Source organism: Chiloscyllium punctatum, chromosome 5 (genome assembly GCF_047496795.1).
Source record: "Chiloscyllium punctatum isolate Juve2018m chromosome 5, sChiPun1.3, whole genome shotgun sequence".
Taxonomy (NCBI): Eukaryota; Metazoa; Chordata; class Chondrichthyes; order Orectolobiformes; family Hemiscylliidae; genus Chiloscyllium; species Chiloscyllium punctatum.
The window spans coordinates 143,847,806-143,866,955 of record NC_092743.1 but is presented as its reverse complement, the minus strand read 5'-3'; the positions used below and the strand labels follow the sequence as shown (position 1 = coordinate 143,866,955).

The 19,150-nt window shown below is 43.0% G+C and overlaps 1 protein-coding gene across 2 annotated transcripts in view; it reads right to left on the bottom strand.

The window, feature by feature from the left end:
• The window catches only part of ca8 (carbonic anhydrase VIII), a 62,228-nt gene that overhangs the window by 29,863 nt on the left and 13,215 nt on the right, over positions 1-19,150 (bottom strand). For both annotated transcript variants that reach the window (XM_072571580.1, XM_072571581.1), the window contains exons 6-8: positions 13,519-13,581; positions 7,045-7,093; positions 6,833-6,945 (exon numbers count right to left, since the gene is read on the bottom strand). In XM_072571580.1, the coding sequence (XP_072427681.1) occupies positions 6,833-6,945; positions 7,045-7,093; positions 13,519-13,581 (225 nt within the window). The remainder of the gene's footprint in view (positions 1-6,832; positions 6,946-7,044; positions 7,094-13,518; positions 13,582-19,150) is intronic.

Below are 19,150 nucleotides of genomic sequence, written 5' to 3'. Positions count from 1 at the left end.
CAGCACCGAACCCTGCGGGACACCGCTCGTCACCGGCTGCCATTCTGAAAAAGAACCTTTTATCCCAACTCTCTGCCTTCTGTTAGATAGCCAATCCTCAATCCATCCCAGCAGCTCACCTCGAACACCATGGGCCCTCACCTTGCTCAGCAGTCTCCCGTGTGGCACCTTATCAAAGGCCTTTTGAAAGTCCAGATAGACCACATCCACTGGGTTCCCCTGGTCTAACCTACTTGTTACCTCTTCAAAAAATTCCAACAGGTTTGTCAGGCATGACCTCCCTTTACTAAATCCATGTTGACTTGTTCTAATCAGACTCTGCTCTTCCAAGAATTTAGAAACCTCATCCTTAATGATGGATTCTAGAATTTTACCAACAACCGAGGTTAAGCTGATTGGCCTATAATTTTCCATCTTTTGCCTTGATCCTTTCTTGAACAAGGGGGTTACTACAGCCATCTTCCAATCGTCCGGGACCTTTCCTGACTCCAGTGACTCTTGAAAGATCTCAACCAATGCCTCTGCTATTTCCTCAGCAACCTCTCTCAGAACTCTAGGGTGTATCCCATCGGGGCCAGGAGATTTATCAATTTTAAGACTTTTTAACTTTTCTAGCACTATCTCTTTCGTAATGGCAACCATACTCAACTCAGCCCCGTGACACCCTTTAATTTTTGGGATATTACTCCTGTCTTCCACTGTGAAAACTGACGCAAAGTACTTGTTAAGTTCTCCTGCTATTTCCTTATCTCCCATCACTAGGCTCCCTTCATCAGTTTGAAGTGGCCCAATGTCTACTTTTGCCTGTCGTTTGTTTCTTATGTACTGAAAGAAACTTTTACTATTATTTCTAATATTACTGGCTAGCCTACCTTCATATTTGATCCTCTCATTTCTTATTACACTCTTTGTTATCCTCTGTTTGCTTTTGTATCCTTCCCAATCTTCTGATTTCCCACTGTTCTTAGCCACTTTATAGGATCTCTCTTTTTCTTTAATAGATTTCCTGACTTCCTTTGTCAGCCAAGGTTGTCTAATCCCTCCCCGGTTAATCTTTCTTAATCTTGTTACTTAATCCCAAATTCCAACTTCACCCGCATTCTTTTATGACATCCTTTTCAGATTTCTGAAAATTAGAATCTTCTTGCCTCCTACTAACCATGGAACCTTGCACCACAGAGCTTTGACAACATTATGTGACGATTATATAACCCAATAAATATGCACCCTTTATAGCTCAGGTTCCATCATCATGGTCTTGGCAATCACCATTGACCAAAAGATGATGTACTGAATTAATAGATGGCTTCAAATACAAGTGAATATTCTGCACAAAACACTTTCCCTCCTAAAAACTTGAAAGAGTTTTTTGAAGAAGTAATAAAGAGGATTGATGAGGGCAGAGCAGTAGATGTGATCTATGTGGACTTCAGTAAGGCGTTCGGCAAGGTTCCCCAAGGTAAGATCTCACGGAATACTGGGAGACCTAGCCATTTGGATACAGAACTGGCTCAAAGGGAGAAGACAGAGGGTGGTGGTGGCGGGGTGGGGGGGGGGGGTTGTTTTTCAGACTGGAGGCCTGTGACCAGTGGAGTGCCACAAGGATCGGTGCTGGGTCCTCTACTTTTTGTCATTTATATAAATGATTTGGATGAGAGCATAAAAGAGATACAGTTAGTAAGTTTGCAGATGACACCAAAATTGGTGGTGTAGTGGACAGCGAAGAGGGTTACCTCAGATTACAACAGGATCTGGACCAGATGGGCCAATGGGCTGAGAAGTGGCAGATGGAGTTTAATTCAGATAAATGCGAGGTGCTGCATTTTGGGAAAGCAAATCTTAGTCAGACTTGTACACTTAATGGTAAGGTCCTAGAGAGTGTTGCTGAACAAAGAGACCTTGGAGTGCAGGTTCATAGCTCCTTGAAAGTGGAGTTGCAGGTAGATAGGATAGTGAAGGTGGTGTTTGGTATGCTTTCCTTTATTTATCAGAGTATTGAGTACAGGAGTTGGGAGGTCATGTTGCGGTTGTACAGGACATTGGTTAGGCCACTGTTGGAATATTGTGTGCAATTCTGGTCTCCTTCCTATCAGAAAGATGTTGTGAAACTTGAAAGGGTTCAGAAAAGATTGACAAGGATGTTACCATGGTTGGAGGATTTGAGCTATAGGGAGAGGCTGAACAGGCTGGGGCTGTTTTCCCTGGAGCGGAGGCTGAGGGGTGACCTTCTAGAGGTTTACAAAATTATGAGGGGCATGGATAGGATAAATACACAAAGTCTGTTCCCTGGGGTCGGGGAGTCCAGAACTCGAGGGCATAGGTTTAGGGCGAGAGGGGAAAGATATAAAAGAGACCTAAGGGGCAACTTTTTCATGCAGAGGGTGGTACGTGTATGGAGTGAGCTGCCAAAGGAAGTGGTGGAAGCTGGTACAATTGCAGCATTTAAAAGGCATTTGGATGGGTATATGAATAGGAAGGGTTTGGAGGGATATGGGCTGGGTGCTGGCAGGTGGGACTAGATTAGGTTGGGATATCTGGTTGGCATGGGCGGGTTGGACCGAAGGGTGTGTTTCCATGCTGTACATCTGTGACTCTGACTGTATATTTGTAAATGCAAATGGGATTGTGATCCTCAAATGGGTGCAGTTACACCAAAAGTGAAACTTCAGTTATTAAATACCATGAAGGACAGAGAAGTTGGTGCACCCCCACTATTAGACTTGGTGTCCATCTGCCTGTGGTGTCAGGGCAACCAGGGAGGACCAACTCACCACCATCCACTTCCCAAAAACAATTTCTAAGTGTGCTCTCGGAATAAGTGTCAGAAGTTGGGAGCATCTATAATTGTATCAAAAAACCAATCTCAAACTGATGTTGATAGGTATCCTTTCCCTTCAATACACTGGGATCTAACCTCCAAAAAACTACTGATGTCCATGCTTGACTATTTTGTTTTGAAATGGCACTTTTAATTTGAAGAAAATTTTAATCCTTTTTTCAAAAAGCCAAACTTTGCAGTGGGATGTTGCCAAAACCTTCAGACAGCTTCATGAAATCTGGAACAGATTTAGCCCAAAGATTAGCATTTTATTTTAATATCAAGCCATGGGGCAGAACTTTCTCAGCCCTCAGCCCCCACCTCCCCACAGAGTCCCTGCCACCGGAACTGAACAGGGATCATAAAAGGTCAGAGAGCGGGCGCAGCAGGAAGACCGGTCACAAATATCTGGGAAGCAGCCTCCTATGTAACCAGCTCAGTGTACAATCCACTCAACATCATTGGCCATGGCACCTCCATTGGGAGAGGAGAGCATGGATGGTGCAGATAAACAATACAACAATGAGGATGGGGTGGGGGGAGCCTTCCGTGGATTAGTCCCAACAGTTGTCATCTTTTTGGAGCGCAGTCCTCTTGCAGCATAGACCCTCTACTTCGACAGCCCCTTGGCTTTTTGCATAATTGCCATGGCAACCTCTGTGCACACCACTGTGCTGCCAACAAAATAGTGAAGAGGTCACAAAATACACGGAATTGGGACCTGAACAACGGAAAGTGTTGGCCCATTTCTGAGAAGCCAATCCATATGGTCCCAGGCAAGTCTTTTCAGGAGGGAGAAATGAGTTAAGAGGTATTCAGACAGACAATTTTCTCCTATCTACCTGGTCATAGATGGAGGAAGTTCAGCCAATAGCCTAAACAACAAATCAACCTGTTCTCAGTGACATTTAGTTGAACTCCAGGATGAAGTTAAAAGTTGGGATTCTGGTCTTTGTTCCTGTTCTGTAAAGTGCTGAGAATGAGCTAATACTGGAAATAGCCTTTCAATAATTACTAAATTCAGGTTATGTTATCAAAAACAGCCCATTAAGCTTACTCATTGAATTAACCTGCCTTAAACTTTTGTGCATCCAGAGTCGAGCACTAGAGCCAGTGAACTATTTATTTCCTGAATCAAACTTGAAGGTTATCAAAGAGACATCAAAAAATATATTAAAATCTAGCCTGACCAATTTAAAAACAGCAGACAACACCACACAACATCATAATTACAATTATGTTATGCAGTAGTTCAATAATTCTTTGTTATGAAAGATAATATAAACTAATTAAAAAGTAAATAATCACAACCAGTGCAGTATGAGGGGAATTGGTTGATTTCAAAGCCTCTGCGGTACCAGCTTTCCTGTATTTTCATATTTACCCACAGTGGGAAATAATGTGAAATAAAATTTGCAATTCTTGGTTTTGATTCAAAACACGTGACATGTGTTTAATGTCAAGTAGTCTATTTAACTACAATATCTCACCTCTCTGCTTTGTTCTAGATACTTCTCTCGTTAGCAGTTTGATATGCTTGAGCTTTTGAAAAAAAAAGACAAGAACATAGCCATTTTCTAACCAATGAGCAACAGTGAATGACAACACTGTGGAGTTACAGTTTCTTGCACTGTTAAATATTCCAGTGCTCTATTTGGGTCATTTCGATTCTATTGTCAATCCCAGATCAAAAATTAAAGAGTCAAAAGTCCTAACAACTGACTTCATCTCAATTTCTCTCTTGGGGGGGTGTTTCAGATTCCCAGTGTACTACTAGTATGTCACTGCTACTGGAAGGAAGAAGCAGAACAGGGAAAAGTGAACTGCATCATGTGCATCCAGACTTTCACTGAGCTTGAGAGAAACGTGGTCAAAGAGCATTAAAAATGACAAAAGGTAACCTCAAGCAGCTTTGCATGCCTAAAAATACAGAACTTGCAGTTCTCATTTCATGGATCTTTGCTTACTGTATGTGGGAGAATTAAACATAATCCTTAAAATGAAGGTTATACCATGGTCTAGGTATCTGTGGATTTGTCAGAGTCCAGGACCAATGGCTATTTCCTTTGATAAATCATCAAATTAATTCAGTTGAAAAATGAACCAAGAGTAAATGGAACACATATCTCTGATTAATACTGCTTCAAAATAGTTTGAGTTGAAAATGGCTATGATGTAATAAGACAGAGACAAGGGTAAGTGTGACTCCACAATAGAGCTGTCCCAGATTCAAACAGTTTTTCCTTTTGTAAACTGTTGTAGTTCACGATAATGTTATTGATCTATGTGGGGTTAATGAGGGCACAAATTTAATTTCTTTCTAAGATTATAGAACTCCCTAATGCAGTGTATTTATAATTAAAAATACTCTAATGAAAATAAAAAGTTAAAAATCACATGACATCAGAACTTTCAAATAAACCTGTTGGACGATAACTTGGTATGGTGAGCTTTTTAAACTTGGTCCACATCGGTCCCCTCCACCTAAATGAAAACAACAAGACTGACTGCAGTATTCAAAAGAACAAAAAATAAATTTCCATGACCTTGCCAACATTTGTCCTTCAGCCAACTTCAGGCAAGCACAGACCCAGATCTTTAAGTCAGTGCGAGAGCAGAATGCTTGGCCCTGACACGACTGGAGTTTGAACACAGCGTCATGCAGAGTCAGGAAGGCACACGTTGAAGCATAGCTATAGTTCAGAACCAATCCCCTTTTCTCATAATAGACTGCATAGAAGGTCCACTTTCAGTTAATTGACTTGTTGTGATTTCAAATGTACAAGTCACCCACAACATTACACAGCCACCAGCGCTCCTCCCTTAACCTCCTAACAATGCTCACCTTGCCAATCAACCTCAGATAAAATACACCCATCAATGGTGGACCACCCCGAAATACTCACCTACCCTCATCCAACCAATACTACTCACCTCGCCATGTGACATTGTTCGCCATCCTAGAACATGCTGAGCAATGACAGGGGAAATTGCAGAGTTGCGTTGAGGTTGCTAGAGCACTATGATACACAGCTATTTCACTTCCACTGAATACATCCGGAAACTTTGCAATGGTTATAAAAGCTCCAAATAAAATCAGTTCAAGAAGAAAAAAAAAGAGCAAATATAGTGCAAATAGCTCCAGCCTGTGAGAAATTAGCCACCTCCTCCCACTGTTGTGGCGGACTGTACAGTGGGGTTTTCCCCATTTAAATATTATACACTTCCAAATGTCATCACTTCCTCAGGGTCTCACATTAGCAGTCCAAAGATGTGCAGGCCAGGTGAATTGGCCATGCTAAATTGCCCGTAGTGTTAGGTAAGGGGTAGATGTAGGGGTATGGATGGGTTGCGCTTCGGTGGGGCGGTGTGGACTTGTTGGGCCGAAGGGCCTGTTTCCACACTAAGTAATCTAATTACAGGAGCCATTCACAGCTCCCTAAATCAGAATGGAGGTTATCACATTCAGACCATCAGATTTCCTACATTAATCATACAAAATATGCAGTAGGTATTACAGCCAGAGATTGAAAGGCAGTGCGAATCCATGTCCTTCCTTTGAAATCCAGGCAAAAAAGTTACACGATGAGCTGTTTGCATTAACATAATATGACACAATTAAGTTAGCTGTATTAAATTAATATTCAAATTAGCCTGAGCAAAATTGGACGATGGTCATATGGTTACTTCCAGTGACATGTTACAATTGTACCTTTCTCTTTTTAAAAATCAAATGTCACTTTACAATAACTTTAAACGATGGCATTTAACAGCTACATCAAAGTGAAAAATACCTTCGTTTATTCTCTTATTGATTGATCACTATGGTGACCTGACTTCTGTTGATGTTTCCAGAGGAAAAGAAAATGATAAAAGATAACCAACATTTCATCTTTGACCTTTGCTTGGGATTCTAATACCTGTACAGCTTTTTTTAAAAAAGCCTTTGAAAAGGAAATTGATTTTCCAAGTTTCTCCTGTACAGGGAGAAGCTTAATGAAGTTCACGATGTACCTGTAACTGAGAGATTGTGAGGGGGTATCGGTATAAGATCCAGGTCACATTCTCACAACATGGTGGGATGGTCAGAGAGCCTTCATATACCCAGTAATCTCGAAGGAGTGGATCTAAACATGGACAAAATTAGAAACATTTAAAAAAGGAGAATAAAGAGTCCTGCAGCATTAGCTTAACAAAACAGAATAGATCAAGCAGAAAATACTCACCAGGAAGTAAGGTATTGGGATTAAAACATGGTATGGTCTTCAATTTTCCCTAGCCAACAAAAATGGAAAATAAGAATACTTATAATAGAAGAATGAGCATTAGGTTTTATTGTCACGTACTCAAATACAGAAGTACAGTGAAGAGTGAACAACATTGCTCCTCACAGGCACCATCCTAACTACCTAGCTCCAGTCGGGATGGTCTGAAATCATGTCAGCTACGACCGATTCTACTCAAACCAATAAAGTCAGCCAAAGAACAGCGAACATTACAGCACAGTACAGGCCATTCGGCCCCCTGTTAATCCACTCTGTGAAACCAATCTGAAGCCCATCTCACCTGCACGATCCCATTCTTGTCCATATGCTTTTCCAATCACTGTTTAAATGCCCATAAAGCTGGTGAGTATAACTGTCCCAGGCAGTGCGTTCCACTCCCCTACGACTCGGAGTAAAGAAACTCCCTCTGACATCTGTCCTATATCTATCACCCCTCAATTTAAAGCTATGTCCCCTCGTGCTTGCCATCACCATCCGAGGAAAAAGGCTCTCACGTCTAACCCTCTGATTATCTTATATATGTCTCTATTAAGTCACATCTCAACCTTCTCTCTAACAAAAAACAGCCTCAAGTCTCAGCCTTTCCTCAAGAGACCTTCTCTCCATACCAGGCAACATCCTAGTAAATCTCCTCTGAACCTTTTCCAAATCTTCCACATTATTCCTATAATGCGGTGACCTGAACTGTACACAATACTCCAAGTGCAGCCGCACCAGAGTTTTGTACAGCCGCAGCATGACCTCATGGCTCCGAAACTAAATCCATCCACCAATAAAAGCTAGCACACCGTACCCCTTCTTAACACCTCTAAAATCAACCTGAGCGGCAACTTTCAGGGATCTATGTACATGGACACAGATCTCTCCACTCATCTACACTACCAAGAGTCTTACCATTCGCCCAGTACTCTGCATTCCTGTTGCTCCTTCCAAAGTGAATCATTTCACACTTTTCCGCATTAAACTCCAATTCCCACCTCTCAGCCCAGCTCGGCAGCTTCGCTGTCTCTGTAACCTGCAACATCCTTCAGAACTATCCACAACTCTACTGACCTTAGAGTCATCTGCAAATTTACTAACTCACCCTTCTACGCCCTCATCCAGGTCATTTATAAAAGTGACAAACAGCAGTGGCCCCAAAACAGATCCTCGTGGTAGCAGGTTAAGAAGATTTGCAACTAAGGTTGGGGTTCTGGATGTAGGTTTGCTTGCCGAGCTGGAAGATTTGTTTTCTGACATTTCATCACCATACTAGGTAACATCTTCAGTGAGCCTCCAGATGAAGCACTGGTGGTGTAGTCCACTTTCTATTTATAGAGTTTCCTATGGTCGTTGACATCATTTCCTAGGGTGATATCATGTCTTGTTCTTTCACCATCACGAAATGATATAAATTAGAGGAAACCTTCGAGACCACCAATAATACCCTTACTGACATAAAATTCACTAAAGAGGAGGAAAATAACAACAAGAACCTGCCATTCCTGGATGTCACAGTAGAGCGAACAGCCAATGGGGAACTTCAAACCAGTGTCTACAGAAAAACACCACCTACGGACCAAATATTGAACTACAGAAGCAATCATTCCAACATCCACAAACCAAGCTGCAGGATAACATTTCAATGAGCCACCACACACTGCAGCACAGAGGAACTACGCAGAGCAGAGGAATATTACATAGTGTATTCAAAACAGTTTTCCAATGAACAAAGTCCGCTGATTTCTCAGCAACAAACCCAAACAAGCAGACAAAACACGTCCAGAAACCCGAGCCACTCTCCCCTACATCAAAGACATCTCGGAAATGACTGCCAGACTACTCAGACCCCTTGGCATCATGGTAGCCCACAAACCCACCAACACACTAAAACAGCAGCTAATGAGCTTGAAAGACCCTATACAGACAAAATGCAAAACTAATGTTATTTACAAAATAACCATGCAAGGACTGTAACAAATACTACATTAGACACAGGCAGAAAACTAGCCACCAGGATACATGAACACCAACTAGCCACAAAATGATATGACCCTCTCTCACTAGTATCCTCTCATACAGATGAGGAAGGACACCACTTTGACTGGGACAACACATCCATCCTAGGACAAGCCAAACAGAGACACGCACGAGAATTCCTAGAAGCATGGCATTCCAACCGGAACTCTCAACAAACATTGACTTGGACCCCATTTACCACACCCTGAGAAAAATAACAGAAAATGGCATCATCATAGGAAGTAATGTCACCACTGGAAATGACATCACCAACCCTAGGAAACTCAAACATATAAATAGAAAGCAGCCTACACCATCAGTGCTTCATTCGGAGGCTCACTGATGTTACCTAGTATGGTGAAGAAATGTCCAAAAACAAACCTTCCAGCTCAGCGAACAAACCTACATCCAGATCCTTGTCGTACACCACTGGTAACTGAACTCCAGGATGAACATTTCCCATCAACCACCACCCGCTGTCTTCAGCTCGCCAATTTCTGATCCAAACTGCTAAATCGCCCTCAATCCCATGCCTCCATATGGTGTGCAATAGCCTTCCATACGGAACCTTATCAAACACCTTACTGAAATCCATATACACCATATCAACCACTTTACCCTCATCCAACTGTTTGGTCACCTTCTCAAAAGAACTCAATAAGGTTTCTGAGGCACAACCTACCCTTCACAAAACCATGTTGACTATCTCTAATCAAATTATTCCTTTCCAGATGATTATATCTCTTACACCCTTTCCAAAACTTTACCCATAACCAAAGTAAGGCTCTGGTCTATAATTTCCATGGTTGTCTCTACTCCCCTTCTTGAAGGAGGAGACAACATTTGCTATCCTCCAATCTTCTGGGACTATTCCTGTAGACAATGACAATACTGAAATCAAAGCCAAAGGCTCTGCAATCTCCTCACTGGCTTCCCAGAGAATCTCAGGATAAATCCCATTCGGTCCAGGGGACTTATTTATTTCCACACTTTCCAGAATTGTTAACAGCTCCTCATGAACCTCAATCCCATCTAGTCTAGATGCCTGTATTTCCATATTCCCCTCAACAGCATTGTCTTTTTCCAGTGTGAATACTGACGAAAAATATTGATCTAGCACTTCCCTTATCTCATCAGACTCCACGCACAACTTCCCACTACTGTCCTTGATTGGCCTTAATCTAACCTTAGAGCTGAAAAATGTGATGCTGGAAAAGCACAGGTCAGGCAGTATCCAAGGAGCAGGAGAATTGACATTTCGGGAATAAGCCCTTCTTCAGGAATCAGCTTATGCCCGAAACGTCGATTCTCCTGCTCCTTGGATGCTGCCTGACCTGCTGCGCTTTTCCAGCAACACATTTTTCAGCTCTGATCTCCAGTATCTGCAGTTCTCACTTTCTCCTACTTAATCTTTCTCTAGCCATTCTTTTATTCCTGATATACCTATAGAAAACCTATCCACCAACAACTTCTCATGTCCCCTCCTGGCTCTTCTTAGCTCTCTCTTTAGTTCTTTCCTGGCTAACTTGTATCTCTCAAGCACCCTAACTGAGCCTTCACATCTCATCCCAACATAAGCCACTGCCTTCCTCTTGACAAGAGATTCAACTTCTTTAGTAAACCACAGCTCCCTCGCTCAACAACATCCTCCCTGCCTGACAGGTACGTACTCATCGATGACCCGCAGTAGCTGTTCCATTGTGCCCAACCCCTGTAGTTTCCATCCCCATCCTGTACACCTTAAATCTTGCCCAACTGCATCATAACTGCCTCTCCACAGCATTAACTCTTACCCTGCAGTACATGTCTATCCCTTTCCATTGTTCAAGTAAACATAATCAAATTGTGGTCACTATCACCAAAGTGATGGTCATTTGCCCTAATTCACAGGTAATATCTGGAAGTTGATCCAAAGTAAGTCTGCCTGCACGTTCCTCACTAAACAACACCCCATGTGGAATTGCAGCAGTGATGAGCTGTCCTGGACAGCACAGCTTCATTGCTACTTCTGCAGCAGGAGCCAGATCACTCCCAAATCACATGAAAATTAAATAGGACTGGCAACAGACCCATGGCGAGGCATTGGTGGAGCTGGCATTAGCTGACAGCTCAAAAAAGCAAGCTAGGCTGTGAAAATAGTCATCTTGACAAGTAGGCTAGCTCTGCACCAAAGCCTCAGGCTTCCTGTCTACCACCTTCCTAAATCAGCAGGCAGAGTCTTTTTTGTGCATCTTTATCCTTTCCAATCCCCTCAAACCTCTCCCCTCAATGAGGCCGAATTTACACATCTGCAGGCCTTGCTGTAGAATCAGGGAGATGTGTGACATATTCCAGCACATCCTCAGGTATCTCAGACATAGGCTTCCAGATAAGGCAGTCTATCCTTATCCTTAGTACCCACTAATAATCCTTCCTACCAGCTACTGGCCTTACAGCTTCAAATAACAGTTAGTGATAGCCTTCCTTTATCACATCTTTAGCCCCAACTCTCAAGATTATGGGACTATCAGATGGATGAGAACAATAGGCGTTCTACCAAATCAACAGCGTGAGAAAGGAATGGGTTTCATCCATTCAGCTGGAGAGACCTTCCATTCCTTTCACTGTCCATAACAACTTCATTCAGCCTACAGCAAGTTCATCCCACCAGTGAGGTTTTGAAAATGGTCAGTCACAGTCTGTCAGAGACCCTCCAATTGCAATCTGTGACCTTCCACCCTCTGTCATCTTAGACTTCAATCCCACCACTTGAGACTGTCGTCATCCAGAGAGTGGATGTGCCATCCTTCACTCTACAGCCTATCCCAATCAAACTCGCCCTGGTTTCCCAAATCCTCCTCATAGCATTTGTTAATGTTTCTGGTTGGTCATGTGACAATGCAATACCTTTGCAAGGTATTACCTACCTCATGATTTACTTGCTTCCCTATTGATCACCTTCCTACTCCAAAAGCCATTCTCTTTGCCAACCGCACCTTACGTTTGACCCACAGAATCCACACTTGGACAGTATTGAACTTTCAGATGTTTTTATTTATTTACGGATATTGACTGCACCCGCCCTGTGATCACAAAGTCACATGCCCTGCCTTCTGTACATTCTGTACCACAGTCCTCCCTCTTCCAGTCCTTCTTGCCCCAACTCCCACTATCAAAAATTCCTTTTCCCAGTTCTTCATGCTTCAACTGACAATAGCCCAGTGCCACCAGGCCATCCCGGCCATCATTCTCCTGCTCACCCCTCTGCCACAAAAGCTCAGCAAGGTCAGCAAACTTTCGGCTCCGACATAACTCTCCCCATCCGACATGTTTCCCACTCTCAAATTCTTCAGTAAATTCTGTTTGTCAAGATAGATCATCATCTCCATTTAACTTTCACTCATGCACATTTTTGTACAATTACTTTATTCTGGTAACTAATGAATTTTTTTCCTCAACCATTTTCCCCTCCTCTCCCTGTTTCTAAATGATGTCATTTTTTAAAAATGCTGGTGTGCACACACACCACCTCCCAACTGGAATCCCATGTGACTGTCTAATTAGGAATGTCACTTGTTCTCATTCCCTTCATATTTCTCCTCCCAATAAGAAAGATGATTGATCTTGGGCTGGGGAATGAGAATCAAAAATTAGGTTAATTGCTACCCCAGTGGCACTGTTGGAAAACATACCTTTATGGAGATCAAGCTGGAAACTTTGCGGTGACATTTTTCATGATTAAATGTTTGATGGAGCTTACATTCGAACCAGCAGCATCCTTCTTTTCAATGCCGTTCCAAACAAGTGAACTTGAATTCTGCTAGCTTCCCACTGAGCTAGCTTGGAGTCAATTTTTCAATTGGCTCTTTATCACTGCACACTTCATTCTTTCACACAAATTAAATTCTTCAGCTTTCCCATTTCCGGAAGATTTTTCCGGAATCTTCCTCTCCTCATTGACCTGATAATTGGGTTTATCCATTTTTCCCAGGACGGAACAGAGTTTTTGGGTAAGTTCATATATAGACATAAAATGCATTGTAGTTATGTGGGACACAGTCTGGATGGATCTGGGAGATCTTTTCTCACCTGACATCCTCATATATTCAAAGACAAGTCGCATTTTAAAAGTTGAACTGCTAAAAATGCTAAAATGGATTTTTGCAGGAAAAAGTAGATAAGTAAAAATAAAATCAGAGACAAACTGACCCTTCTCCATCACTAAATGGCGTTTACAATCCCAACCCCAGAAAACTCAGTGCCACTTTTGTTTTCTTTCACTTCTCCACACCAAATGCTGGTTTCCTCTTCCAACTCGGAATACAAACATGCAATGTACATAAAACTACCATCTTTCGTCTTAAATTTTAAAAAGATGTCGAATCACTACAAGAGAGAGGAGTCTTTCTCCAGCACAGACAATGATTTACAGATTACCTTGTACTGGATTTCCTGAAGGATTTCAGTGACAGCTTTTAGACCTAGGTGTTCCTTTCCTATCTGCAGCAGGAAGACAATGAGATACTTATTTAGTTCAGTCATTTTGGCTTTGAATGTACGAAAATATGAAACATTAAAAACTTAACTCACTCCTATAGCAACAATAAGGCGGCTTTATTTAATTACCAGCTTGTCTCACGATAGTGGAACATAACATACGTAGTGGCCTTGAATCTTGCATTATCGACAGTGAGCTGTCAGAGCAACAGAACATTAGGTCACTTGAAGTGTTTGTGTTGTACTTTGACTGATAAGTACAGAAGTGTTTCCACCTTGTTTTGAGGCACAGATATCATTTTACAGTTGGCAGTGCCAGAGATTACACCATACACGGCTTTTATTTTAGTTCAGTTATGGAACGTGGGTGCCACTGGCTGGGCCACTATTTATTGCCGGTCCCTAATTGCTGAAAAATGTGTTGCTGGAAAAGTGCAGCAGGTCAGGCAGCAAAGGAACAGGAAAATCGACGTTTCGGGCATGAGGAAGGTGTGCCAAGCAGACCAAGATAAACGTAGGGAGGAGGGACTTGGGGGAGGGGCATTGGGAATGCGATAGGTGGAAGGTGGTTAAGGTGAGGGTGATAGGCCAGAGAGGTCAGGAAGAAGATTACAGGTCAATAAGGAGGTGCTGAGCCCGAGGGTTGGGACTGAGATAATGGGGGAAAAAAAAAAATGAGAAAGCTGGAGAAATCTGCATTCATCCTGTGTGGTTGGAGGGTTCCTAGGCGGAAGATGAGGCACTCTTCCTCCAGGCGTCGTGTGGCCATGGTCTGGCAACGGAGGTGGCCAAGGACCTGCATGTCCTTGGCGGAGTGGGAGGGGGAGTTAGAGTGTTCCACCACAGGGTGGTTGGGTTGGTTGGTTGGTGCGGGTGTCCCAGGTGTTCCCTGAAACGTTCTGTAAGTAGGCAGCCTGTCTCCCCAATATAGAGGGGGCCACATCGGGTGCAGCGGATGCAGTAAATGTGTGTGGAGGTGCAGGTGAATTTGTGACGGATATGGAAGGATCCCTTGGGGCCTTGGAGGGAAGTGAGGGGGGAGGTGTGGGCGCAATTTTTGCATTTCTTGTAGTTGCAGCGGAAGGTGCCAGGAGTGGAGGTTGGGTTGGTGGGGGGTGTGGACATGACGAGGGAGTCACGGAGGGAGTGGTCTTTCCGGAACACTGATAGGGGAGGGGAGGGGAATATATCCTTGGTGGTGGGGTCTGTTTGGAGGTGGTGGAAATCTATAGGTTTGACACAGCATCAGTGTCATGCATGAAAACATCAAAAAAAAAGGAGGGTTGGGAACTTGATCAAAGTGTTTGGAGCTTTGGAATTTTTGCTGAGTACAATATAGAATCATCCCATAAATGTTGAAGACTATCTCTGTTCTGTTTAGCATTGGACCTACAGCTGGCCTGTTCAAAACCCAGACTTAAACTTTCAACAGCATCAACTATGCCCTTAACACCAAATGGTCTTTGGCACATCCTCTCCAGCTATCAGTCCAAATATCCCAGCACAGGATGGAAATACTTGCAGTGTCTACCTTTCCACCCCAAACGGACAGTTGCTCACCTTTGCCAAATGGTATTTATCTCTCTCTCTCTCTCTCTCTCACTGGAGTTTGCACATTCTCCCAGTCTCTGTGCAGGTTTCCTCCCACAGCTGTAAGGTTACGGTGTGAAAGCAGGAAAAAGATTTTTCAATCCCAATCAACTATGATTGAATGATGAAGCAGACCTGATGGGCTGAATGGCCTTATGTGTAGGTTAGTTAGATTGCCCATGCCAAATTGCCCAGTGTGCAAGGATGTAGTGGCTAGGTGGATTAGCTATGGGAAATACAGTGTTACAGGGATAGGGTAACCAGGTGGATCTGGGTGGGATGCGCTTTGGGAGGGTTGCTATGGACCCGATGGACCATATAAAAACATAAGGTATAGGAGCAGAAATGAGGCCATTCAGCCCATTGAATCTGCTCTGATAAATTCCTCAAGCCCATTCTCCTGCTTTCTCTCCATAACCATTGATGCTCAAGAACCTATCTCCATCTTAAATATACTCAATGACGTGGCCACTGCAGCCTTTTGTGACAAGGAATTCTGCAGTTTCCCCACTCTCTGGCTGAAGAAGTTTCTCCTTATCTCCATTCTAAAAGGTCTTCCCTTTACTCCAAGACTGTGCCCTCGGGTCCTAGTGTCTCCTATCAACGGAAACATCTTTCCAACATCTGTGAATGGCCCGCTTCCACACTGTAGGGATGCAGTGATTCCTCAGATCACAAAATTCGGCCTTCTTTCATTTAGAAAATGTACTGTCAAAGAGGAAGCTTCAATTCCAACTGCCTGGGCGAGGCACATTGTAGCCAATTATTTATTCTCTTTTATTCCCATTCTGGGTCGCAGGCTCCCATCTGGGCTCTCATTAGGCTGAGCCAAGCAAGGCCATGCACTGCCTTCCAGACTCCGACAAAATGGAACTGGAAAAGGCTACAACCACACAGGGAAAGGAGTGGGATAAGTAACCCTTTCCTGTCGTAGCACAGGGACTCCTCAGTGATACGAAGCCTTACAGGGGGCAGTAACATGGAGGGATTTTTCACAGCATTGGTTGGAGTCAGCTCCAATCGTTGTACCCTGTATGTGAAACATAAACAGTATCCAATCATGTAGGATACAAATCCTGGGCAAGTGTGGTGTGGACTCCTCCCCCATGAAATTTCACTAAAAAGTGACAGATTCCTAATCAAATTCAGCTCAGTTCAACATCTTTCATCTGTACTTCTTCAGAGGAAGGATGGTTACTCATACAATATTATTTGACATTCTTCACAGTGCTTTCCAAAACTATTGGCCAAAAGACTTTGGTGTAATTTATTCACAGAATGAGAGCATCATTGATGAGGTATTTAGTGCTGAACCCTAACTGCCGTGGAGGTGTTGGTAAGAAACTGCCTGCTTGAATTGCTGCTGTCCTCAGGGTGGGAGAACATCCACAGGAGAACATTTCCAGGATTTTGACCCAACCACAATTCAGCTGACTAGATTGATATTGGATTGAGCAGGTTCTCAGTCAGATTGACCTCTGCTCCACTAGTAACCACTCCTGAAAATGTCAGCCATTTCTCCTTCAATTCTAAGTATTTATCCATTCTAACTTCCACTGTTTTGCAATTTTAAGTCCCGTTACTTGACTACTGTACATAGAGCTCATACATTTCTGAAATGAGGCATAGCCTAAAAAGGAAAATAACAGAAACAAAGTACTAGCTCCCAAAAGCAGGGACACTGACAGATTCTGGGATTGTTGAAATTTTGGGTTTAGACAAAGCCAAAAATAGCTTCAAATCAGCTCTACAAGGAATGCAACACCTTCGACTGCATTGTTCAGGTTTCCCTGTGCATCAACGGAGTTAATTACAGAGTTCAGTCTTCTGTGCAGTCCTTCCTATTGAAGCCCTCAGGCAATATTGAATTATCCACAGAAGGACATCTGTTATAATACAAAAGGTAACAGCTACACAGATGAACTTAGACGGATGGTCAACTGTGCAAGCAAATATACGTTCCTTGTCTTAACACTCATCATTCCAACCTAAACCCCTTCACCCCTACAACCCTTGGACTTGTTGGTGCTCCTCCAATTCTGGCTTGGTAATAGAACATAAAAACATAGAACAGAGACCTGTACAGCACAGAACAGACCTTTTGGCCCTCAGTGTCATGCCAACCTGTGAACTAATCTAAGCCCATCTCCCCTACACTATCCCATCATCATCCATATGCTTATCCAAGAACTGTTTAAATGCCTCTAACGTGGCCAAATTAATTATATTGGCAGGCAGGGCATCACACGCCCTTACCACTCCCTGACTAAAGAACCTGTCTCGGAGGTCTGTCTTAAATCTATCACCCCTCAATTTGCAGCTATGCCCCCTCATACGATGTCATCACCCTAAGGAAAAAAAAAAGACTCTCACTGTCTACCCTATCTCATTCTCTGATCATCTTGTGTGTCTCTATTAAATTCCCTCTTAACCTTCTTCTTTCCAATGAGAACAGACCGAAGTCCCTCAGCCTTTCCTCATAAAGACCTTCCCTCCAGACCAGGCAACATCCTGGTAAATCTCCTCTGCACCTTTTCCAATGCTTCCACATCCTTCCCGAAGTATGGGGACCAGAACTGTACACAATATTCCGAGTGTGGCCACACCAGCGTTTTGTATAGTTGCAGCATAACATCACAGCTCCGGAACTCAATTTCTTGACCAATTAAAACTAACACACTGTATGCCTTCTTAACAGCACTATCCACCTGGGTGGCAACTTTCAGGGATCCATGTACATGGACTCCAATACCACACTACCAAGAATCTTTTCATTGACCCAGTACTCTGCTTTCCTGTTATTCTTCCCAAACTGCATCACTTCACATTTAGCTGCATTGAACTCCATTTGCCACCTCTCAGCCCAATTCTGCAGTTTATCCAAGTCCCCTTGCAACCTGTAACATTCTTCCACAGTGTCCATTATTCCACCGACTTTAGTGTCTTATGCAAATTTACTAATCCATCCACCTGTGCCTGCATCCAGGTCATTTATAATCTGGACAAACAGCAGTGTTCCCAAAACAGATCCTTGAGGCACACCACTAGTAACCGGACTCCAGGGTGAATATTTTCCATCAACCACCACTCGCTGCCTTCTTTCAGAAAGCCAGTTTCTAATCCAAACTGCTAAATCACCCTCAATTCCATGCCTCTGCATTTTCTCCAATAGTTTACCATGTGGAACCTTATCAAAGGTTTTACTGAAGTCCATTACACCACATCAACTGCCCTATCCTCATCTACATGCTTGGTCACCTTCAAGAAACTCAATGAGGTTTGAGAGACATGACCTGCCCTTGAAACAATCTGAAATCAAATTGTTGTTTGCTAGTTGATTATAAATCCTATCTCTCAATCCTTTCCAAAACCTTTCCTCCATCAGATGTAAGGCTCACTGGTCTATAATTACCTGGGTCATCTCTATTGCCCTTCTTGAACTAGGGCACAACATTTGCAATCCTCCAGTCCTCTGGTACTAAACTTGCAGACAATAACGACTCTAGTCATCCTTTTATTCCTCATACTTCTAGAAAGCTTTAGGGCTCTCCTTTATGCTATTCGCTAAAGACTGCTCACGTCCCCTCCTTGCTGTTCTTGACTCTCTTTTAAATCCTTCCTAGCTACTCTAACTCTCCATCACCTCATCTGAACCATCTCGCCTCAACGTCATATAAACCTCCCTCTTCCACTTAACAAGAGATGCAATTTCTGTAGTAAACCACGATTCTCTTACCTTATCACTTCCTCCCTGCCTGACAGGAACATACCTATCAAGGACATGCAATATCTGTTCCTTAAACCAGCTCCACATTTCAATTGTTCTCATCCCCTGCATTTGTTACCCCATTCTATGCCTCCTAATTCTTGTCTAATTGCATTATAATTCCCTTCCCCCATCGATTACTCTTGTCCTGTGGCATGTACCTATCCCTTTCCATCGCTAAACTAAACGTAACCGAATTATGGTCACTGTCTCCAA